Here is a 24238-nt window from a genome sequence, read left to right as displayed (position 1 = left end):
AACCAGGTGGAGGTTATGTTGTAGCTGTAGGGATGAAACATCCTCAATGCTTCGTAGTTCTCTATAACCAGGTGGAGGTTATGTTGTCGCTGTCGGGATGAAACATCCTCAATGCTTCGTAGTTCTCTATAACCAGGTGGAGGTGATGTTGTCGCTGTCGGGATGAAACAGCCTCAATGCTTCGTAGTTCTCTATAACCAGGTGGAGGTTATGTTGCGGCTGTAGAGATGAAACATCCTCAATGCTTGGTAGTTTTCTATAACCAGGTGGAGGTTGTGTTGTCACTGTAGAGAATGAAACATCCTCAATGCTTGGTAGTTCTCTATAACCAGGTAGAGGTTATGTTGTCGCTGTCGGGATGAAACATCCTCAATGCTTGGTAGTTTTCTATAACCAGGTAGAGGTTATGTTGTAGCTGCAGGGATGAAACATCCTCAATGCTTGGTAGTTCTCTATAACCAGGTAGAGGTTATGTTGTAGCTGTAGAGATGAAACATCCTCAATGCTTGGTAGTTCTCCATAACCAGGTAGAGGTTATGTTGTAGCTGTAGGGATGAAACATCCTCAATGCTTGGTAGTTCTCTATAACCAGGTGGAGGTTATGTTGTCGCTTTAGCGATGAAACATCCTCAATGCTTGGTAGTTCTCTATAACCAGGTGGAGGTTATGTTGTAGCTCTAGGGATGAAACATCCTCAATGCTTGGTAGTTTTCTATAACCAGGTAGAGGTTATGTTGTAGCTGTAGGGATGAAACATCCTCAATGCTTGGTAGTTTTCTATAACCAGGTGGAGGTTATGTTGTCACTGTAGTGATGAAACATCCTCAATGCTTGGTAGTTCTCTATAACCAGGTGGAGGTTATGTTGTCGCTTTAGCGATGAAACATCCTCAATGCTTGGTAGTTCTCTATAACCAGGTGGAGGTTATGTTGTAGCTGTAGGGATGAAACATCCTCAATGCTTCGTAGTTCTCTATAACCAGGTGGAGGTTATGTTGTCGCTGTCGGGATGAAACATCCTCAATGCTTCGTAGTTCTCTATAACCAGGTGGAGGTTATATTGTCGCTGTCGGGATGAAACATCCTCAATGCTACGTAGTTCTCTATAACCAGGTGGAGGTTATGTTGTGGCTGTAAAGATGAAACATCCTCAATGCTTGGTAGTTTTCTATAACCAGGTGGAGGTTATGTTGTCACTGTAGAGAATGAAACATCCTCAATGCTTGGTAGTTCTCTATAACCAGGTAGAGGTTATGTTGTGGCTGTAGAGATGAAACATCCTCAATGCTTGGTAGTTCTCCATAACCAGGTAGCGGTTATGTTGTCGCTGTAGAGATGAAACATCCTCAATGCTTGGTAGTTCTCTATAACCAGGTAGAGGTTATGTTGTAGCTGTAGAGATGAAACATCCTCAATGCTTGGTAGTTCTCCATAACCAGGTAGAGGTTATGTTGTGGCTGTAGAGATGAAACATCCTCAATGCTTGGTAGTTCTCTATAACCAGGTGGAGGTTATGTTGTCACTGTAGAGATGAAACATCCTCAATGCTTGGTAGTTCTCTATAACCAGGTGGAGGTTATGTTGTCACTGTAGAGATGAAACATCGTCAATGCTTGGTAGTTCTCTATAACCAGGTAGAGGTTATGTTGTAGCTGTAGAGATGAAACATCCTCAATGCTTGGTAGTTCTCTATAACCAGGTGGAGGTTATGTTGTCGCTTTAGCGATGAAACATCCTCAATGCTTGGTAGTTTTCTATAACCAGGTGGAGGTTATGTTGTCGCTGTAGGGATGAAACATCGTCAATGCTTGGTAGTTTTCTATAACCAGGTGGAGGTTATGTTGTCGCTGTCGGGATGAAACATCCTCAATGCTTGGTAGTTTTCTATAACCAGGTGGAGGTTATGTTGTCGCTTTAGCGATGAAACATCCTCAATGCTTGGTAGTTTTCTATAACCAGGTGGAGGTTATGTTGTCACTGTAGAGATGAAACATCCTCAATGCTTGGTAGTTTTCTATAACCAGGTGGAGGTTATGTTGTCGCTGTAGGGATGAAACATCGTCAATGCTTGGTAGTTTTCTATAACCAGGTGGAGGTTATGTTGTCGCTGTCGGGATGAAACATCCTCAATGCTTGGTAGTTTTCTATAACCAGGTGGAGGTTATGTTGTCGCTTTAGCGATGAAACATCCTCAATGCTTGGTAGTTTTCTATAACCAGGTGGAGGTTATGTTGTCGCTGTAGGGATGAAACATCCTCAATGCTTGGTAGTTCTCTATAACCAGGTGGAGGTTATGTTGTAGCTGTAGGGATGAAACATCCTCAATGCTTCGTAGTTCTCTATAACCAGGTGGAGGTTATGTTGTCGCTGTCGGGATGAAACATCCTCAATGCTTCGTAGTTCTCTATAACCAGGTGGAGGTGATGTTGTCGCTGTCGGGATGAAACAGCCTCAATGCTTCGTAGTTCTCTATAACCAGGTGGAGGTTATGTTGCGGCTGTAGAGATGAAACATCCTCAATGCTTGGTAGTTTTCTATAACCAGGTGGAGGTTGTGTTGTCACTGTAGAGAATGAAACATCCTCAATGCTTGGTAGTTCTCTATAACCAGGCAGAGGTTATGTTGTGGCTGTAGAGATGAAACATCCTCAATGCTTGGTAGTTCTCCATAACCAGGTAGCGGTTATGTTGTCGCTGTAGAGATGAAACATCCTCAATGCTTGGTAGTTCTCTATAACCAGGTAGAGGTTATGTTGTAGCTGTAGAGATGAAACATCCTCAATGCTTGGTAGTTCTCCATAACCAGGTAGAGGTTATGTTGTAGCTGTAGGGATGAAACATCCTCAATGTTTGGTAGTTCTCTATAACCAGGTGGAGGTTATGTTGTCGCTTTAGCGATCAAACATCCTCAATGCTTGGTAGTTCTCTATAACCAGGTGGAGGTTATGTTGTAGCTGTAGGGATGAAACATCCTCAATGCTTGGTAGTTTTCTATAACCAGGTAGAGGTTATGTTGTAGCTGTAGGGATGAAACATCCTCAATGCTTGGTAGTTTTCTATAACCAGGTGGAGGTTATGTTGTCACTGTAGTGATGAAACATCCTCAATGCTTGGTAGTTCTCTATAACCAGGTGGAGGTTATGTTGTCGCTTTAGCGATGAAACATCCTCAATGCTTGGTAGTTCTCTATAACCAGGTGGAGGTTATGTTGTAGCTGTAGGGATGAAACATCCTCAATGCTTCGTAGTTCTCTATAACCAGGTGGAGGTTATGTTGTCGCTGTCGGGATGAAACATCCTCAATGCTTCGTAGTTCTCTATAACCAGGTGGAGGTTATATTGTCGCTGTCGGGATGAAACATCCTCAATGCTACGTAGTTCTCTATAACCAGGTGGAGGTTATGTTGTGGCTGTAAAGATGAAACATCCTCAATGCTTGGTAGTTTTCTATAACCAGGTGGAGGTTATGTTGTCACTGTAGTGAATGAAACATCCTCAATGCTTGGTAGTTCTCTATAACCAGGTAGAGGTTATGTTGTGGCTGTAGAGATGAAACATCCTCATTGCTTGGTAGTTCTCCATAACCAGGTAGCGGTTATGTTGTCGCTGTAGAGATGAAACATCCTCAATGCTTGGTAGTCCTCTATAACCAGGTAGAGGTTATGTTGTAGCTGTAGAGATGAAACATCCTCAATGCTTGGTAGTTCTCCATAACCAGGTAGAGGTTATGTTGTGGCTGTAGAGATGAAACATCCTCAATGCTTGGTAGTTCTCTATAACCAGGTGGAGGTTATGTTGTCACTGTAGAGATGAAACATCCTCAATGCTTGGTAGTTCTCTATAACCAGGTGGAGGTTATGTTGTCACTGTAGAGATGAAACATCCTCAATGCTTGGTAGTTCTCTATAACCAGGTAGAGGTTATGTTGTAGCTGTAGAGATGAAACATCCTCAATGCTTGGTAGTTCTCTATAACCAGGTAGAGGTTATGTTGTAGCTGTAGAGATGAAACATCCTCAATGCTTGGTAGTTCTCCATAACCAGGTAGAGGTTATGTTGTGGCTGTAGAGATGAAACATCCTCAATGCTTGGTAGTTCTCTATAACCAGGTAGAGGTTATGTTGTAGCTGTAGGGATGAAACATCCTCAATGCTTGGTAGTTCTCCATAACCAGGTAGAGGTTATGTTGTGGCTGTAGAGATGAAACATCCTCAATGCTTGGTAGTTCTCCATAACCAGGTAGCGGTTATGTTGTCGCTGTAGAGATGAAACATCCTCAATGCATGGTAGTTCTCTATAACCAGGTAGAGGTTATGTTGTAGCTGTAGAGATGAAACATCCTCAATGCTTGGTAGTTCTCCATAACCAGGTAGAGGTTATGTTGTGGCTGTAGAGATGAAACATCCTCAATGCTTGGTAGTTCTCTATAACCAGGTAGAGGTTATGTTGTGGCTGTATGGATGAAACATCCTCAATGCTTGGTAGTTCTCTATAACCAGGTAGAGGTTATGTTGTAGCTGTAGAGATGAAACATCCTCAATGCTTGGTAGTTCTCTATAACCAGGTAGAGGTTATGTTGTAGCTGTAGAGATGAAACATCCTCAATGCTTGGTAGTTCTCCATAACCAGGTAGAGGTTATGTTGTGGCTGTAGAGATGAAACATCCTCAATGCTTGGTAGTTCTCTATAACCAGGTAGCGGTTATGTTGTCGCTGTAGGGATGAAACATCCTCAATGCTTGGTAGTTCTCCATAACCAGGTAGAGGTTATGTTGTAGCTGTAGGGATGAAACATCCTCAATGCTTGGTAGTTTTCTATAACCAGGTGGAGGTTATGTTGTCACTATTGAGATGAAACATCCTCAATGCTTGGTAGTTCTCTATAACCAGGTGGAGGTTATGTTGTCACTGTAGAGATGAAACATCCTCAATGCTTGGTAGTTTTCTATAACCAGGTGGAGGTTATGTTGTCACTGTAGAGATGAAACATCCTCAATGCTTGGCAGTTCTCTATAACCAGGTGGAGGTTATGTTGTCGCTGTAGAGATGAAACATCCTCAATGCTTGGTAGTTCTCTATAACCAGGTAGCGGTTATGTTGTCGCTGTAGGGATGAAACATCCTCAATGCTTGGTAGTTTTCTATAACCAGGTGGAGGTTATGTTGTCACTGTAGAGATGAAACATCCTCAATGCTTGGTAGTTCTCTATAACCAGGTGGAGGTTATGTTGTCACTGTAGAGATGAAGCATCCTCAATGCTTGGTAGTTTTCTATAACCAGGTGGAGGTTATGTTGTCACTGTAGAGATGAAACATCCTCAATGCTTGGTAGTTTTCTATGACCAGGTGGAGGTTATGTTGTCACTGTGGCGATGAAACATCCTCAATGCTTGGTAGTTCTCTATAACCAGGTGGAGGTTATGTTGTCACTGTAGATATGAAACATCCTCAATGCTTGGTTGTTCTCTATAACCAGGTGGAGGTTATGTTGTCACTGTAGAGATGAAGCATCCTCAATGCTTGGTAGTTTTCTATAACCAGGTAGAGGTTATGTTGTAGCTGTAGAGATGAAACATCCTCAATGCTTCGTAGTTCTCGAAAACCAGGTAAGGTTATGTTGTCGCTGTCGGGATGAAACATCCTCAATGCTTCGTAGTTTTCTATAACCAGGTAGAGGTTATGTTGTAGCTGTAGAGATGAAACATCCTCAATGCTTCGTAGTTCTCGAAAACCAGGTAAGGTTATGTTGTCGCTGTCGGGATGAAACATCCTCAATGCTTCGTAGTTTTCTATAACCAGGTAGAGGTTATGTTGTAGCTGTAGGGATGAAACATCCTCAATGCTTGGTAGTTTTCTATAACCAGGTGGAGGTTATGTTGGTGCTGTAGGGATGAAGCATCCTCAATGCTTGGTAGTTTTCTATAACCAGGTAGAGGTTATGTTGTCGCTGTCGGGATGAAACATCCTCAATGCTTGGTAGTTTTCTATAACCAGGTGGTGGTTATGTTGTAGCTGTAGGGATGAAACATCCTCAATGCTTGGTAGTTCTCTATAACCAGGTGGAGGTTATGTTGTCGCTGTAGCGATGAAACATCCTCAATGCTTGGTAGTTTTCTATAACCAGGTGGGGGTTATGTTGTCGCTGTAGGGATGAAACATCCTCAATGCTTGGTAGTTCTCTATAACCAGGTGGAGGTTATGTTGTAGCTGTAGGGATGAAACATCCTCAATGCTTCGTAGTTCTCTATAACCAGGTGGAGGTTATGTTGTCGCTGTCGGGATGAAACATCCTCAATGCTTGGTAGTTCTCTATAACCAGGTGGAGGTTATGTTGTCGCTGTCGGGATGAAACATCCTCAATGCTTCGTAGTTCTCTATAACCAGGTGGAGGTTATGTTGTCGCTGTCGGGATGAAACATCCTCAATGCTTGGTAGTTCTCTATAACCAGGTGGAGGTTATGTTGTCGCTGTCGGGATGAAACATCCTCAATGCTTCGTAGTTTTCTATAACCAGGTGGAGGTTATGTTGTCACTGTAGCGATGAAACATCCTCAATGCTTGGTAGTTCTCTATAACCAGGTGGAGGTTATGTTGTCACTGTAGAGATGAAACATCCTCAATGCTTGGTAGTTCTCTATAACCAGGTGGAGGTTATGTTGTCACTGTAGAGATTAAACATCCTCAATGCTTGGTAGTTCTCTATAACCAGGTGGAGGTTATGTTGTCACTGTAGAGATGAAACATCCTCAATGCTTGGTAGTTCTCTATAACCAGGTGGAGGTTATGTTGTCACTGTAGAGATGAAACATCCTCAATGCTTGGTAGTTTTCTATAACCAGGTAGAGGTTATGTTGTCACTGTAGAGATGAAACATCCTCAATGCTTGGTAGTTTTCTATAACCAGGTGGAGGTTATGTTGTCGCTGTACAGATGAAACATCCTCAATGCTTGGTAGTTTTCTATAACCAGGTAGATGTTATGTTGTAGCTGTAGGGATGAAACATCCTCAATGCTTGGTAGTTTTCTATTACCAGGTGGAGGTTATGTTGTCGCTGTTGGGATGAAACATCCTCAATGCTTGGTAGTTTTCTATAACCAGGTAGCGGTTATGTTGTATTTCTAGAGATGAAACCTCCTCAATGCTTGGTAGTTTTCTATAACCAGGTGGAGGTTATTTTGTAGCTGTAGGGATGAAACATCCTCAATGCTTGGTAGTTTTCTATAACCAGGTAGCGGTTATGTTGTATTTCTAGAGATGAAACATCGTCAGTGCTTGGTAGTTTTCTATAACCAGGTAGCGGTTATGTTGTATTTCTAGAGATGAAACATCCTCAGTGCTTGGTAGTTTTCTATAACCAGGTAGCGGTTATGTTGTATTTCTAGAGATGAAACATCCTCAATGCTTGGTAGTTTTCTATAACCAGGTAGCGGTTATGTTGTATTTCTAGAGATGAAACATCCTCAGTGCTTGGTAGTTTTCTATAACCAGGTGGAGGTTATTTTGTAGCTGTAGGGATGGAACATCCTCAATGCTTGGTAGTTTTCTATAACCAGGTAGAGGTTATGTTGTAGCTGTAGGGATGAAACATCCTCAATGCTTGGTAGTTTTCTATAACCAGGTAGCGGTTATGTTGTATTTCTAGAGATGAAACTTCCTCAATGCTTGGTAGTTTTCTATAACCAGGTGGAGGTTATTTTGTAGCTGTAGGGATGAAACAACCTCAATGCTTGGTAGTTTTCTATAACCGGGTGGTGGTTATGTTGGTGCTGTAGGGATGAAACAACCTCAATGCTTGGTAGTTTTCTATAACCGGGTGGTGGTTATGTTGTATTTCTAGAGATGAAACTTCCTCAATGCTTGGTAGTTTTCTATAACCAGGTAGTGGTTATGTTGTAGCTGTAGGGATGAAACATCCTCAATGCTTGGTAGTTTTCTATAACCAGGTAGAGGTTATGTTGTAGCTGTAGGGATGAAACATCCTCAATGCTTGGTAGTTTTCTATAACCAGGTAGATGTTATGTTGTAGCTGTAGGGATGAAACATCCTCAATGCTTGGTAGTTTTCTATAACCAGGTAGAGGTTATGTTGTAGCTTTTGGGATGAAACATCCTCAATGCTTGGTAGTTTTCTATAACCAGGTAGAGGTGATGTTGCAGCTTTTGGGATGAAACATCCTCAATGCTTGGTAGTTCTCTATAACCAGGTAGAGGTTATGTTATCGCTGTCGAGATTAAACATCCTCAATGCTTGGTAGTTCTCTATAACCGAGATCTTGCCCAGTCGAGCACATCACACAAGCAAACTACCCCAGATACAGGCAGACACACTGCTTTTGCAGAACTACTCTCCTGCATTCAAGAAGTCTTCAATAGTCATGAGGCAACACCAGTGTTCAGCTCTCAGAACTGACGAAACTGTCATAGATTGACGTTCCAATCCCATGTCCTGTGAGCCCTCGACCCTTCCCCTTTTAACAACAACAACAACAACAGCGTCATGGGCTATATATTTCCGGGTCCTCCCATTACCCATAATCATTGCGATTTTCAAGATGGCTACTGCAGACATGTGTGATAATTATGGTAGGCCTATTAATGTGTTATGCGTGTTGTATTGTTATGCTTGTTGTATTGTTATGCTTGTTATATTGTTATGTTTGTTGTATTGTTATTCGTGTTGTATTATTATGTGTGTTGTATTGTTATGCATGTTGTATTGTTACGCGTGTTGTATTGTTACGCGTGTTGTATTGTTACGCGTGTTGTATTGTTACGCGTGTTGTATTGTTACGCGTGTTGTATTGTTACGCGTGTTGTATTGTTACGCGTGTTGTATTGTTATGCCTATTGTATTGTTATGCATGTTGTATTGTTACGTGTGTTTTATTGTTATACTTGTTGTATTGTTATGCTTGTTGTGTTGTTATGCGTGTTGTATTGTTATGCTTTTTGTATTATTATGCGTATTGTTATGCGTGTTGTATTGTTATGTGTGTTGTATTGTTAAGCTTGTGTATTGTTATGTTTGTTGTATTGCTATGCTTGTTGTGTTGTTATGCTTGTTGTATTGTTATGCGTGCTGTACTGATACGCGTGTTGTATTGTTACGCTTGTTTTGTTATGCTTGTATTGTTATGCGTGTTGTATTGTTATGCTTGTTGTATTGTTATGTGTGTTGTATTGTTATGGTTGTTGTATTGTTATGCTTGTTTTATTGTTATGCTTGTTGTATTGTTATGTGTGTTGTATTGTTATGTGTTGTATTGTTATGCATGTTGTATTGTTATGTTTGTTGTGTTGTTATGTTTGTTGTATTGTTATGCTTGTTTTATTGTTATGCTTGTTGTATTGTTGTGTGTTGTATTGTTGTGTGTTGTATTTTTATGCGTGTTGTATTATGTTTTTTGTATTGTTATGCTTGATTTATTGTTATGCTTGTTGTATTGTTATGCGTGTTGTATTGTTATGTGTGTTGTATTGTTATGTTTGTTGTATTGTTATGCTTGTTTTATTGTTATGCTTGTTGTATTGTTATGCTTGTATTGTTATGCTTGTTGTATTGTTATGCTTGTATTGTTATGTGTGTTGTATTGTTATGTTTGTTGTATTGTTATGTTTGTTGTATTGTTATGCTTGTTTTATTTTTATGCTTGTTGTATTGTTGTGTGTTGTATTGTTGTGTGTTGTATTGTTGTGTGTTGTATTGTTGTGTGTTGTATTGTTATGCGTGTTGTATTGTTATGTTTTTTTGTATTGTTGTGCTTGATTTATTGTTGTGCTTGTTGTATTGTTGTGTGTTGTATTGTTGTGTGTTGTATTGTTATGCGTGTTGTATTGTTATGTTTGTTGTATTGTTATGCGTGTTGTATTGTTATGTTTGTTGTATTGTTATGCTTGTTTTTTTATTATGCTTGTTTTATTGTTTTGCTTGTTGTATTGTTGTGCTTGTATTGTTGTGCTTGTATTGTTATGCGTGTTGTATTGTTATGCTTTTTGTATTATTATGCATGTTGTGTTGCTATGCTTGTTGCATTATTATACTTCTCAAAATGCAACGGGCCTATCTTTACATCTGTTGTTGTTTCAGATTGTTCAGTTCTTACTGAGTAAAACCTACCTCATATGTGGTGACGCGTTCGATCTCAAACAAGTCAAGCCTCTTCTTTACTCCCTTTGGCTTATTACAATTTACTCAGCAATAAATTTAATGGACAAATTCTTACGTCCTGAACAGTTTGGAGCAAACCCAAACTTGAGCAGTGCTGCAAAGGAATGGAACTCCTGGTACAAGACGTTCTACAACTTATTGAGAGAAATAAAGCATCATGGCCCAGAGAAGGTACCTCTGCTCATAAATGATTTTGCTCCAAGTGTGTACGAGTTTATTGCTGACTGTGAAGACTATGACAGTGCCATACAGACATTACAAAACATGTACCGAAGAATTAAGTCTATGCAAGGCTCCTATTGGTGAGTCATCGACAGCAACCGGGAGAAACTCTTGATGAACACCTGCAGCATTGGAGCATTTGAGTGTAGACTGTAATTACAAGGCTATCACTGCTGAGAAATACAAGGAGGAGTCCATACGGGATGCCTTCATAAGTGGATCGCAGTCCCATGTCATTCGCCAATGGCTCCTCGAAAATAAAACGTTGGATCTCGCTCAAACCTTTTGACCAGGCTCGGGCTCTCGGTCAAGCTCAGAGGTGATCTGAGTCATATACGGCACCTGTAACACCCCTGAACGCAGTCACAACTTCCTCGGTCGATAGACCTACTGCCGAAGCCGAAACGAGGACTTGCCAACCTACTCGTCCAGATGACTCTCGTAGTCGCTGCTACTGGAAAGCAACAGAAGTGCTTTTTCTGTGGGAACTTTCGACGAGTTTGTCCCGCTCGGGATTCTGTATGTAATAAATGTGGGAAAACAGGACATTTTGCTAAGGTATGTAGATCTGGGCCGGGGGCTGAAGCTATGCTCAACACCCCCACCCTCACTACAATGTCCGCCGCATTATCAATAACCTAACCAAGGCAACAGTTAACGTGCTTGTGAATGGTAACAAGTGTAGAGCACTTTTGGATACTGAGAGCTCGGAAAGTTTTGTGTGCTAGAGGCTGGTTAATGCGTACAAACTTTGTGTGCACCTTGGGACAGGTACAGTATCAATAGTATCTCCCTCATTGTCGACTAGAATAGCTTGTCATTGTTTGGTGAACCTTGAGCTGAAGGTTAGTACACACAGTAATGTTGGACTTTCCATCTTACCTGACCCTTGCAGTGATGTGATCCTCGGCCAGGATTTCTTGAAACATGAGTGTTATTGTGCAGTTTGGAGGAGACAAACCACCTCTGTGTGCTGGCTACCCTCACTGTACCTCCACCACCGCTTTTTGCCAATCTCACTCCTGACTTTAAGCCTATTGGTGTTAGGTCAAGAAAGTACAGTGCACCAGACAGCTGTTTAATTGAATCTGAAACAAGAAGGTTGCCCAAAGAGGGCATCATTGAGCCAAGTACCTTGCCCTGGCAAGCTCAAGTGGTAGTTACAACAAATGAGTGACACAAAAGGCAGATGGTATTGATTATTCACAGACCGTCAAGTGCTTCACTCAATTGGATGCCTACCCACTACCGAAGACAAACGAATTGGTCAACAAGGTAGCGCAGTACCAACTATACAGTACTATCGATCCGAAGTCAGCTTACCACCATGTCCCTCTCGGAGATAAAGACAAACCGTATACTGCCTTTGAGGCATGCGGGCAGTTGTATCAATTTCCAGAATTCCTTTGGGGTGACAAATGCACACATGTTTCCCATGGGTGATAGATCAGTTTGTTGCTGACAATGGACTTTCTGAAACCTATACATTACCGTCTGTGGCAAAAGTAAGGAACAGCATGATGCTAATCTTCACATCTCTCGACGCTGCCAAGAAATTCAACTTGACCTTCAACCCTGATAAATGCTCATTCTCTGTAGCCATAGTTGATCTCCTGGGATATGCAATCTCAAATGTGTTAACCAGGCCTGATCCAGAGAGACTTCGACCACTCCTGGATCTTCCCTTTCCAGTGGATATGGGGTCCCTGCGTCGAGCACTGTGCATGGTTTCGTACTACTCTCAGGGGATTGTTAACTACTCGGAGAAGGTCAGCCCCCTTGTTCAGGTTCGTTATTTTCCTATGTCGAATGCAGCCTAACAAGCTATCAATGATCGAAAAGCATAGGTGGAGTAATCAGTGGTTCATTTTATTGATGAATCCGTCCCGTTTTTTGTCGACACGGCTGCTTCAGACAATACGATCGCTGCCACTCTTAATCAAGCTGGAAGACCTGTGGCATTTTTCTCTAGGACATTGAATGTGAGTGAACGCAAACATTCCTCAGTGGAGAAAGAGGCCTATGCTATTGTTGAATCATTGCGCAAATGACGACACTATCTGACTGGGCGCCACTTCACCCTGATCACCGATCAGAAGTCTGTAGCCTTCCTGTTCGACTCCAAACAAAGAGGAAGTCGGCAAGCCATACGTGGAGGTTACCATGGATACCATTAGAGGAGAGTTCCGTGAGCAGGGCGGGTTGCCAGACCGTATCAAAGGCACGAGATCTGTTACCTCCCATGGTTACCAAATTGACGGAATTTGTCTGTGCTCTTCGCTAAATGCTGAGCATCATGTGAGGAAGCAGTACACCATTTTTAAAGTCTTTGGTATGACATGACTTTGGGTGTGAATTGATTCGCTGATCTTGCAGACTCTGAGCAGACTCTAATCACAATTCCAAGTCTCACTGACAATGAAGGCTTTCTTTATCTCTGCAGCATAAAAGGAGGTTTTATTGTGTTCTGACCTCTGGTAGTGAAGTGGACCAACGGACACCATGTTTCATTCCATATTTTATTTGCGATTCTTACACTAAAGTAGTAGATAGTGATATAAAACCGCGTAAAAATCATACACATATGTCCTCCCTTTTTGAAATGGATCATATTTACATGGTTTAATTTCTTTTTGCAGCCATTGACAACGTATAAACTAAAGCTTACATTATTGATCTTTTATTTTCTTCAAATCAGCTTTTCCATTGTATATTTGTCATGTGGTACAAATTCATATTTTTGGAAATTGAGTCAAACATTTTCCCATGGACACATTGGGAGGGTAGGGTAGGGGGGCGGGGCGGGGCGGGGGGAGGGAATATAGATATGTCAGGTCGCCCAAGACATGGCGGCACTATGCTCTTTAGCCTTTAGTCGCAGTGCTGCGATGCTCGAAGTCTTGCGTTCAGCCTCAGGATGCAGCTCAAAACCATTGAGCCCTCCTGCTCCCAACGCAGTGCCCGAGAACAAGCCGTTCATGCCCGTGGGTTGCGTGAGGTGTGAGCCGCCATGTGGGTGGCCATGCGTGGGCTGTGTGTTCACGCTGTGCATGAAACTGGGCATGGCGCTGTGCTGGTGGGCATGTGTCCCCATGCATGACGGGGGCACTGCTTCGTGAGGAGCCATCACACATGACGTCATGGCAGGAGAGCTGCAGTTGTTTACCCAGGACGAATTCTGGATCTGCAAGGACAGGAAAAACATTTTGCTATTAATGGTATTTATTTCAATAAGTATAGTAATACAAACATATATGTATATGTACATATATATGGATGTATCTATATATATATATATATATATATATATATATATATATATATATATATATATATATATATATATATATATATATATATATGTATATGTATATATATCTGTGCAGCGTCTGTCCTGTCCTGTATTGTGTTGTGTTGTGTTGTCTTGTGTTGTGTTGTGTTGTCACTGAACTACTTTCTCAAACTTTTGTGAAATCGTACCAAACTTCTGGTATGCACATATCTCTCCCGTCGGTATGTCCTAAGGGTATTCTTTTTGAAAATTTTTCCAATTTTTCTTTTCTTTTCTTTTTTGGATTTTTTTTGGGGAAATTTTTTTTTTCAACTTCAATTGTTTATAAAATGTGATATCACGTATATTACAAATACATTTGTGCAAAATAATTGTTTGAATTATGATTGGTTTAAACCATGACAAAACGGCAACTCGGGTACAGTCATTTATCTATATATCGACACATCTGGGCAGTGTCTGTGTTGTCACTTAACAACTCCCTCAAACTTTTGTTTCCGTGGTTGTGAAGTGTTTTTAATAACGTTGTGGTGGCTTTGAATCACGTGGTGGTGAGGTATTTTTAAATGATGTGGTGGTGAGGTGTTTTTAAATGATGTGGTGGTGAGGTGTTTTTAAATCACATGGTGGTGAGGTGTTTTGAATTAATTGGTGGTGAGGTGTTTTGAATTAATTGGTGGTGTGGTATTTATAATTACGTGGTGGTGAGGTGTTTTTAATTATGTGGTGGTGAGGTGTTCAGAATTACTTGGTGGTGAGGTGTTTTTAAATGAAGTGGTGAGGTGTTTTGAATTATGTGGTGGTGAGGTGTTTTGAATTACTTGGTGGTGAGGTGTTTTTAAATGAAGTGGTGAGGTGTTTTTAATTTCGTGGCTGTGAGGTGTTTTTATTACGTGTTTTATGGCTGTGAGGTGTTTTTATTACGTGTTTTATGGCTGTGAGGTGTTTTTACTTTCGTGGTGGTGAGGTGTTTTTATTACGTGTTTTATGACTGAGGTGTTTTTATTACGTGTTTTATGGCTGTGAGGTGTTTTTAATTTTGTGGTGGTGCGTTTTTATTACGTGTTTTATGGCTGTGAGGTGTTTTTATTACATGTTTTAAGGCTGTGAGGTGTTTTTAATTTTGTGGTGGTGAGGTGTTTTTATTACGTGTTTTAAGGCTGTGAGGTGTTTTTAATTTTGTGGTGGTGAGGCGTTTTTATTACGTGTTTTATGGCTGTGAGGTGTTTTCAATTACTTGGTGGTGAGGTGTTTTGAATTACGTGGTGGTGAGGTGTTTTGAATTACTTGGTGGTGAGGTGTTTTGAATTACTTGGTGGTGAGGTGTTTTGAATTACTTGGTGGTGAGGCGTTTTGAATTACGTGGTGGTGAGGTGTTTTGAATTACGTGGTGGTGAGGTGTTTTGAATTACGTGGTGGTGAGGTGTTTTGAATTACTTGGTGAGGTGTAATCGTCCCAAACTTCCAGTCTGCACCTACCCCTCCCCTATGTGTGTGCTGAGGGGTTCTTTCTTGAAAAAAAAACATTCAACCTAAATTGCCTATAAAAATGTAATATCACAAACACAACAAATACATTTGTGCAAAGTAATTGTTTGTATTATGATTGGTGAAAATCATGACAACACAGCAACTCAGGTACAGTCATTAGCCTCAGCTAAAATAAGCCCGCTCCTCAGTACCGACGCTTGGTGAGGCGAGCGTAGCGAGCATATATATATATATATATATATATATACATATATATATATATATATATATATATATATATATATAAATATATGTTGGAACCCATCTGTGGATCGGTCCCATCGGCCGATGGGTCTGACCCGTTTGCGGATCCGCAGATGGGTCGCCCATCGGCCAATGGGCGACCCATCTGTGGATGCACGAGAAATGACAATGCAGACCCATCGGCCGATGGGTCTGCGCCATCTGCGGATGTGTTGTGCACCTTGAAGGAATGTGTATGCATCAATGGTAATCCTGGTGATCAAGTTTGTGATGAACTTGTTGCAAAAGTTATCGGCAGTAAACGCTCACCGGTTATTACGGACGAAAAGTACGACAAAATTGTTAGTCATCTAAGTAATCCTGGTGATCCAGTTGGCGCACACTTCAGACACTGGGTGAAATCTAAACAGTTTCAAGTCATGGATCTGCCGGTTCTTGGAGTAACAAACGCTCTTGTTCTCCCTGGTAAACCCGAAAAAGCTGGCGATAAGATCAACAAATTCCTACCACATGTAATTCCAATGACTGTGTACCTGATTGAAGAGCACCATTCTGTCAACACATTCCTTCAAGGTGAACAACACATCCGCAGATGGCGCAGACCCATCGGCCGATGGGTCTGCATTGTCATTTCTCGTGCATCCACAGATGGGTCGCCCATCGGCCGCAAACGGGTCAGACCCATCGGCCGATGGGACTGATCCACAGATGGGTTCCAACATATATATAAATATATATATATATATATATATATATATATATATATATATATATATATATATATATATATATATATATAATTGGGAGATTAAAACAGACGCGGACGTAGCTTGAAGACGGTCGATCTTTAATTTGACAAGCTTTCGACCAACAAAGGTCTTCTTCTTAGTCATCCCCATGTTCAGCGGAAGGTCAGATGTTCAGATGTATATATCAGATGGTAAGATCATTTATTGTGATAATACTACATCTTACCATCAGGTCAGATGCTCATCCCCAAGTTCAGATGTGAATATATATATGTATATATAAAATATATCTGGGTCCATCGAAACATTCATTTACTAGTTATAGCAGTATAATTTTTGAAATCGATATACCGGAATGAATATGGGGTATAATGAAAAAAAAAAAAATCTTTATATTAACGAAATTTTAACTCTCAACCCTGTCTCCCTCCTCCAAATCCTGGTGGCGTCTGGTCAAATCCGTTTCTGGTGTTTGTTCCCCCTCTAACTCCTCCCACAGCCGACTCCACACGTGAAAAAGCTGAATGCCTCAACTCTGTGTTTGCCTCAAAATCTTGTGTCCCAAACCAGTCTCTCTGTACCCAGTCGAACCCAGCTGCTCCTGGACTCTGTGTCCTTCTCTCCTGACAAGGTGGAGAAGTTTCTGTCAAACCTCGACTATGATTATGCAACTGGACCAGACGGCATCAGGCCACAGGTCGTAAAATCCTGCTCTGCCGCTCTTTCACACCCTCTCTCAATTCTCTTCACCCTCTCTTTTGCTCAAGATCATTTTTTGCTTCACCCTCTCTGCCATCTGCTTGGAAATCAGCAAACATCACCGCTTTGCACAAGAATGGTGCAAAAACAGATCCTTGCAACTACAGACCAATCAGCCTACTCCCAATAATCATCAAAGTCATGGATTCAATCATCGCTTCTGACACCAAATCCTTACTCTTCTCCAATGGCTTGATCTCGGATCATCAGTTTGGATTCAGACCCGTTCATTCTATTCTGGACATGCTGCTTCTGCTGTCTTAATGGATGGAGGTCCTTAATGCCAAACAGGAAATCAGCAGTCTCCCTTGACATATCACGTGCCTTCGATACGGTCTGGCACCCCGCTCTGCTCACCAAACTCTCCTCCTGTGGTATCCATGGAAATCTCCACTCATGGCTTGCAGACTTTTGCAGACTTCCTTTCTGGTCGACATGTGGCTGTGAATGGATTTCTCATCTCCCCTTCCTGTTCAGGCTGGAGTTCCCCAAGGCAGTGATCTTGGACATGTGCTTTTTCTGGTCTTCATTAATGACCTCTCCAACTCTCTGGAAAATCTTCTCTCTCTCTTTGCTGATGACTCCACTCTTTAGATTGGCAGGTAGCATCCTCTTCACTCTCTGCAGACCTGGACAATATCTCAAACTGATCAAACAAGTGGAACATGTCTTTCAATCCTGACAAATCCACACACTCTCACTTTTTCTCTCAGAAAAGACCGTCTGGACAACCCTACCATCTACTTTCTGAACAATTCTCTTGAAGCAGTTCTGTCACTCTAGCTTTTGGGTCTCACTATCTACCATGATCTTTCCTGGGAAAACCACATTTCAAATCTGGCCTCCAAAGCCAGTCGCCGACTGGGCATCCTCTGTCGTGCGAAGTCCTTCCTTGGCACACCTGAGCTCCTCACCACATACAAAGCTTTCATCCACAGCTCAATGGAATACTTTCCTGCCCTCTGGGCTGGTGCTCCTGCCCCACACAGAGCTCGGCGTCACGCGGTTGAAACCAAAGCTTTCAGAATCATTGGAATCTCCCACGATGAAGCTGAGTCTGAGGGCCTTTCCCTCTCTCTCTCTCACTGCAGGCAGGTATATGATCTTTCTGTCTTCTACCGACTCCTCTCTGGCCTTGCTGCCCCTGTTCTGTCTCCCAAATATTCCTGCAGAATGCACAATATCTGCCAGCAACCCTCTTCTGGTGAATCTTCCAAAATCAAGACTCTGCTCACCTTCACTCCTTTATTCCTCTTTTCTCCCACCTCTGGAACAAACTCCCACACTCTTCAATCCCACTCCTCCTTCCAGGTCTTTAAAACATCTGTTCACCACCATCTCTTATCTTCCCACATCCAAAACCTTGATCTTTTCTACCCCCGTTAAAACACCCCAAATCCACCTCTTTAAATCCCCAAATTTTCCTGAAATTTCTAGAAGTGTTCATTTGCTTTATACCGTGCACCCCTCCCTCCTCCCCCATCCCTCCCCCTTCCACAGATCTACCGACATCCCTGTTCTCTTCTGTTGTTGTGCTTGTGTGCTTCCCTCTCTCTCTCCTCCTCTCGTCTCCCACTCCCTTCATTTTATGTTTTTTTGTGTTTGTGCATGTTTTCATGTTCAATGTGTTGTCTCTTACACGAGCATAGATTCTGTATTGAAAAAATAACATGGTCCTTTCCCTCTCTCATGGTCTTTTGTAGGCTATATAGGCCTACATATATTATGGTGTATGAAGCCCAGTTACAAATGGCTACAGCACTGTCTTGTAAAAAAAATTATGAATGGGGTTGTTGATACAGGTCGGTAGGGTTAGTTGATATGCGTATCATCCAACCCATCCATGGGTTTTTTGCAACACATGTTGCCCACATGCTTACGTGTATTATCCTGGCAATCAAAGCAGCGTAGGCTGAAAGCCACTTTCACAAGGTATAATCAACCAATGAGAACTCCTGTGAAATCTATGTAGTATTATCACAATAAATGATCTTACCTTTTGTTGGCGTTTTTACTCAGGACGACACAAATCAGGTTTATTGGAGAATCACACCCTTTCTTTGTCTGTAACTTCTTGACCTACTTATCAATGATATGTAATGCAACTATCTAACAACAGAGGGCAGCATTTACACAAGTTTCATTTCTGAGGGCAAGGAGGAAGGTGTAATGAAATTGTGCCTAAGTCTGAACCCAGGCAGGCAGTTATAAGAACTCAGACAGACAGCACTACGATCATTCCTGTGACATTTATCGTGTGTAATGTTGTGCATACTTAGATGGTGCGTATTACTCCTTCGTTCCCGGCTTGCTTGTGCTAGTTGCAATTCCATTACTGATTCCTATGAATGCTGAATATTGATATGTTGCTTGTTGGTTTTCCTACAGGTATTGCTAAAGGTCGAATCAGAATTAAACTCACGATCTGAGACAATGTTGTAACTCTGGTTTTTACAACAATTAATTCTGAATCCCTCTCTTGTCTTGAACGGGAACGCCATGACTCATAAGCTGAAATAAGTTCCAATCTTCGGAGCGGATCCTCAAGCGCCGGACACGTCTGCCCAGCTCCAGCATTGGCTAAGTCTGTTGACAAGTTACCTGGGTGCCCAGGAGGGACTTACGGATGCCATCAAGCTCGCGGTGCTGAACTCCCGCGTGTCTCATATAGTTTTCACGTACATATCCCAGTGCGGCACGTACGCCGCCGCTGCGGAAGAATTGCGACGGATCTACATCAAGACTCGGAGCGTGGTCAATACTCGATATCTGCTCGTGTCTTGGCGACAAGACCCATCGGAGACCATCAACCACTTTGTCCAGGAACTTCGCCGATTAGCGAAGGACTGTACGACCGAAGCATGGACACACGAACAAGTATGTGACGATTTGATGAGAGATTCATTTGTTTCTGGGCTTCACTCACCTATCATACGACAGAGATTGCTTGAAGAAATGGATCTGACGCTGGAAAAAGCTCATAAATTATCGCTCGTGTACCAAGAAGCACAGGCACAAGCGGAGGCTTACGATCGTCCGTACGTCACTGCGGGTTTAACCGGTGCGACACGACCGGAGAGAGCTACTATCGCGGAGCAAACGGATGCTGCACCTTCGCAGGAATCGGGGACAACGGACACTCTCGAGGATCCCGGCCCGAGTGTGACAGCCGCCGCCGCTGCCGCTCCATCAGCCGGAAGTAACGCTAAGTACTTTTTCTGTGGGAACCGGAATCATGCAAGGTCAGTTTGTCTGGCTAGAGAAGCAACGTGTCATTCGTGTTCTTGAAAAGGACATTTTGCAAAGGTTTGTCGCTCGTCGCGGGGCCGGCGAACTCGCTCGACTTTGTCTGTGGTTCTCTCTCCGCCCGAGAGACAATCGGTGCCCCGAGCTTCCTTGAGTGGGATCGCCCCCCCCCCGCATGCCCCGCCCGGGCCCTGCGCAGCTCATGCGACCTTGATAAGGATCAACTCACTGACGAGACAATCGGCGCCGTGTTCGGCTCGTACGCCCTTGACTGGGATCCTTTCATCGCCTGGGGCACGTTCGGCTTCACGATCGACGCTAGCTGGCGTCGGGTCCACGCGCGTGGCTCGAGCGCCCCCTCTGGATGACTCGACGACTACCGGGCCACCTGGACTGCAACGCTGTTATTCCAATTATGATTGAGGGGCAGCATGCGAACGCCTTAATCGACACAAGTTCCACTGATAGCTATGTCGATTTACGACTTGTTCAGAAGCATAGCTGGCCGATTCTCGGGGCAACACGCCAAATTTTTATGGCTTCCCAAGGGCTATGGCTATGCACTCGAGGGGAATGCCGGCTGAAGCTTGTGATTAATGGCCGAATGTTTCCGGATGTGCACTTAATGGTCTTACCAGCGTTATGTGCAGAAGTGTTGCTAGGACACGATTTTCTCCGTCGGCATGGTCGTTTGGAAATGGAATTTGGTGGTGATACTCTTGCTATGTGTGCTCTTGTAGGGATGGAAATTGAACCACTGTCGCTGTTTCTCAATGTGACTCCTGACTGTACACCGGTTGCCGTTAAATCGCGACGCTATTCACGGGCTGACACGCAATTCATTGCTGAGGAGACTGCACGGCTATTAAAGGTGGGCATAATCAAACCTAGTCGATCGCCTTGGAGAGCCCAAGTTTTGGTGGTTCAGACCGACACTCACCGCAAACGCATGGTAATCGACTATTCGCAGATGATTAATCGGTTTACCCAACTTGACGCATACCCACTCCCGGGATTGGATTCTCTGGTTTGATAGGTGGCACAGTACTCGGTATATAGTACTTCAGATCTCCGCAGCGCATATCAGATTCCAATCTCTGAGGCAGATCGCATCTACACCGGGTTTGAATCCAGACAGAGGTTGTACCAGTTCACCCGGCTGCGATTTGGGGTCACAAATGGGGAAACCTGCTTCCAAAGGGCCATGGATGACATCATTGCTAAGGAGAGCTTAACTGATGTCTTTGTTTACTTGGATAATCTCACAGTTTGTGGGTACGATCAAGCTCATCATGATGCTAATCTGAAGCGCTTCCTCGAGGTTGCGCACAAGTACCGCCTGACTATGAACGAGGCTAAATGTCGCTATTCCACTCGAACGATAGATCTCCTGGGGTACATCGTGACCCACGGCACTATCACCCCAGACAAGGAGCGACTGCGACCCTTGCTCGACATGGCCCCGCCACGTGACAGTGCTTCTTTGAAGCGTGCTCTCGGGCTTTTTGCTCATTATTCAAAGTGGGTTCAAAATTTTTCTGAGAATCTTCGTCCACTTGTGGATTGCAAAGAGTTCCCCATGAGTCACGCCGCTAAGGCCGCTTTCCATGGCCTGACGTCAGACATAGCTGGCGCCTCTGTTGTCTATTGATGAAAACAAGTCCTTTGTTTTGGAAAGCGATGCGTCGGACCACGCGACAGCTTCCACACTTTCTCAAGGGGGGGGGGGGGGCGACCTGTGGCCTTCGTTTCAAGGACTCTCTCCACTGTGGAAAAACGACACTCGTCTGTTGAAAAGGAGGCATACGCCATCGTTGAGTCTATCAGGCGCTGGTGGCCATATTTGCTTGGCAAATGTTTTGAGATCATTACCGATCAACAAAGTGTCACTTTTATGTACAACACGCGCCATGCTCAGCGCATTAATAATGAGAAAATCACTCTGGAGGATTGAGTTGGCCGATTTTTGTTACGCTATCAGGTATCGCCCAGGATGGGACAATCTCACAGCGGATGCATTATCATGGCCAGCGGTGTGTGCAAGTCTCACATCCTTTGAGGACCTGCGCGTTCTTCATGACTCATTGTGCCATCCCGGCATGAAACATTTAGCTCATTATGTGCGCAGTCGCAATTTGCCCTACTCCATTGAGGACATTGGTCAGCTACGTCGCACTTGTTCCGTTTGTGCTGAACTCAAACCTTGCTTCTATAACCCTCGGATGTATACGCTGGTCCAGGCTACCCGGCCGTGGGAGCGATTGGCAATGGACTTCAAAGGACCCCTGCCGCCTTCGTGTCTACCGCCTTGTCCGGGAATACCGGCTTCGGGTAGTTCTCGTTATCTTCTCACGATAGTTGATGAGTTCTCCAGATTCCCTTTTGCTTTCCCATGCGGCGATATGTCCACTGCCACGGTTATCCGGTGTCTGCAGTACTTGTTTTCTATGTTTGGGAATCCGGCCTATGTGCATACCGATCGAGGAGCGGTGTTCTTGTCCCAGGATGTGAGAACCTTCTTGCTCCAACGTAATATCGCTTCTAGCTATACTACTCCGTAAAGGCCACAGGCGAACGGACAGGTAGAACGATTTAATGGCATTATATGGAAAGCCATTACTCTGAGCCTTAAGTCCCGTGGACTAGGACTGGACCGATGGACCTGGGTGGTACCCGGGGTGCTAGGCTCGATCAGGACTTTATTGTGCACCAATACTATTCAGACTCCCCACGACCGTATGTTTCGTTTTTCCCGTCGTTCTGGCGGTATCCGTCCTTTTCCAGGCTGGCTTGCTGAGCCCGGACCGGCTTTCCTCCAATGCGCGGTTTGCTCGAGTAAATATGACCCCCGCGTTGACAAGGTTCTTATCCTCCAAGCCAACCCTGAGCACGCTCGAGTGCTGCTGCCAAATGGACGTGAGTCTACAGTCTCGGTGCGCCATCTTGCCCCATGCAGGGATGCTGTTGGGCTGGACTTCGGCCTGGTTAATCCGACGATGGAGATCCACCGTCAACCCCACCACCACACGCGCCCGATCCGGTTGGCTTTGTGGAGCCCCCGCCATCACCCGAGTTAGGCGGTTATTCCGACTCGTGGGAATTCGGCCTCGTGGTTGAGGCTCCTGACGCCTATCGGATGCGTGCCGGAAGAGAAATTCGCCACCCCGATTGCTATGGCTGGGACTGACGTGGACTGATGCAAACTGATGTTTCTATGCTGCTATGGCTTGCTAGCTTGGTTTCTGCCACATGGGGTAGTGTAGTTTTACCACCGGGGAGAATGTAATGAAATTGTGCCGAAGTTTGAACCCAGGTGTTATGCGGCTTCTGTCCACTGCGCGGCAGTTATAAGAACTCAGACAGACAGCGCTACGATCATTCCTGTGACGTTTATCGTGTGTAATGTTGTGCATACTTAGATGGTGTGTATTACTCCTTCATTCCAGGCTTGCTTGTGCTCGTTGCAATTCCATTACTGATTCCTATGAATGCTGAATATTGATATGTTGCTTGTTGGTTTTCCTACAGGTATTGCTCGAGATCGATTCAGAATTAAACTCACGATCTGAGACAATGTTGTAACTCTGGTTTTTACAACAGAAGGATGTATCAACTAACCTACTCCATCAACTAACCTGCCTCTCCCCGACTGGAACGTCGATCCGCGATTGCAAAACCAGTGATGCTATCTGCGATAGCGAAAACCCGTGATACTGGTACGGCGACAGCAATACCTAGTATTATCGGTATGGTGATCCATGAACAATACAGATGCGGCGATCCGCTATAGTGATACGGTGATACTGGGACATGGCTCCGCAATAACGATACTGGTGCATGAATCCACGATAGCGATACCAGTACAGAGTTCCGCAATAGCGATACCAGTACATGGATCCACGATAGTGATACTGGTACAGAGATCCGCGACAGTGATACCAGTGCATGGATCCACGATAGCGATACCGGTACATTGATCCATGATAGCGATACCTGTACATTGATCCGCGATAGCGATACCGGTACATGGATCTGCAATAGCGATACCGGTACATGGATCTGTGATAGCGATCC

General features: G+C 43.6%; 1 protein-coding gene across 2 annotated transcripts in view; it reads right to left on the bottom strand.

Moving 5' to 3' along the window:
• Nucleotides 1–13048: 13048 nt before the first annotated feature.
• LOC137432190 (homeobox protein aristaless-like 4) overlaps nucleotides 13049–24238 on the bottom strand; it is a 139308-nt gene continuing 128118 nt past the window's right edge. For both annotated transcript variants that reach the window (XM_068123897.2, XM_068123896.2), the window contains one exon: nucleotides 13049–13568. In XM_068123897.2, the coding sequence (XP_067979998.1) occupies nucleotides 13215–13568 (354 nt within the window). In that variant the 3' untranslated portion in view covers nucleotides 13049–13214. The remainder of the gene's footprint in view (nucleotides 13569–24238) is intronic.

Source organism: Myxine glutinosa, chromosome 8 (assembly GCF_964187855.1).
Source record: "Myxine glutinosa chromosome 8, kmMyxGlut1.1, whole genome shotgun sequence".
Taxonomy (NCBI): domain Eukaryota; kingdom Metazoa; phylum Chordata; class Myxini; order Myxiniformes; family Myxinidae; genus Myxine; species Myxine glutinosa.
The sequence above is the reverse complement of the archived record's forward strand: the minus strand, read 5'-3'. Positions and strand labels throughout refer to the sequence as shown.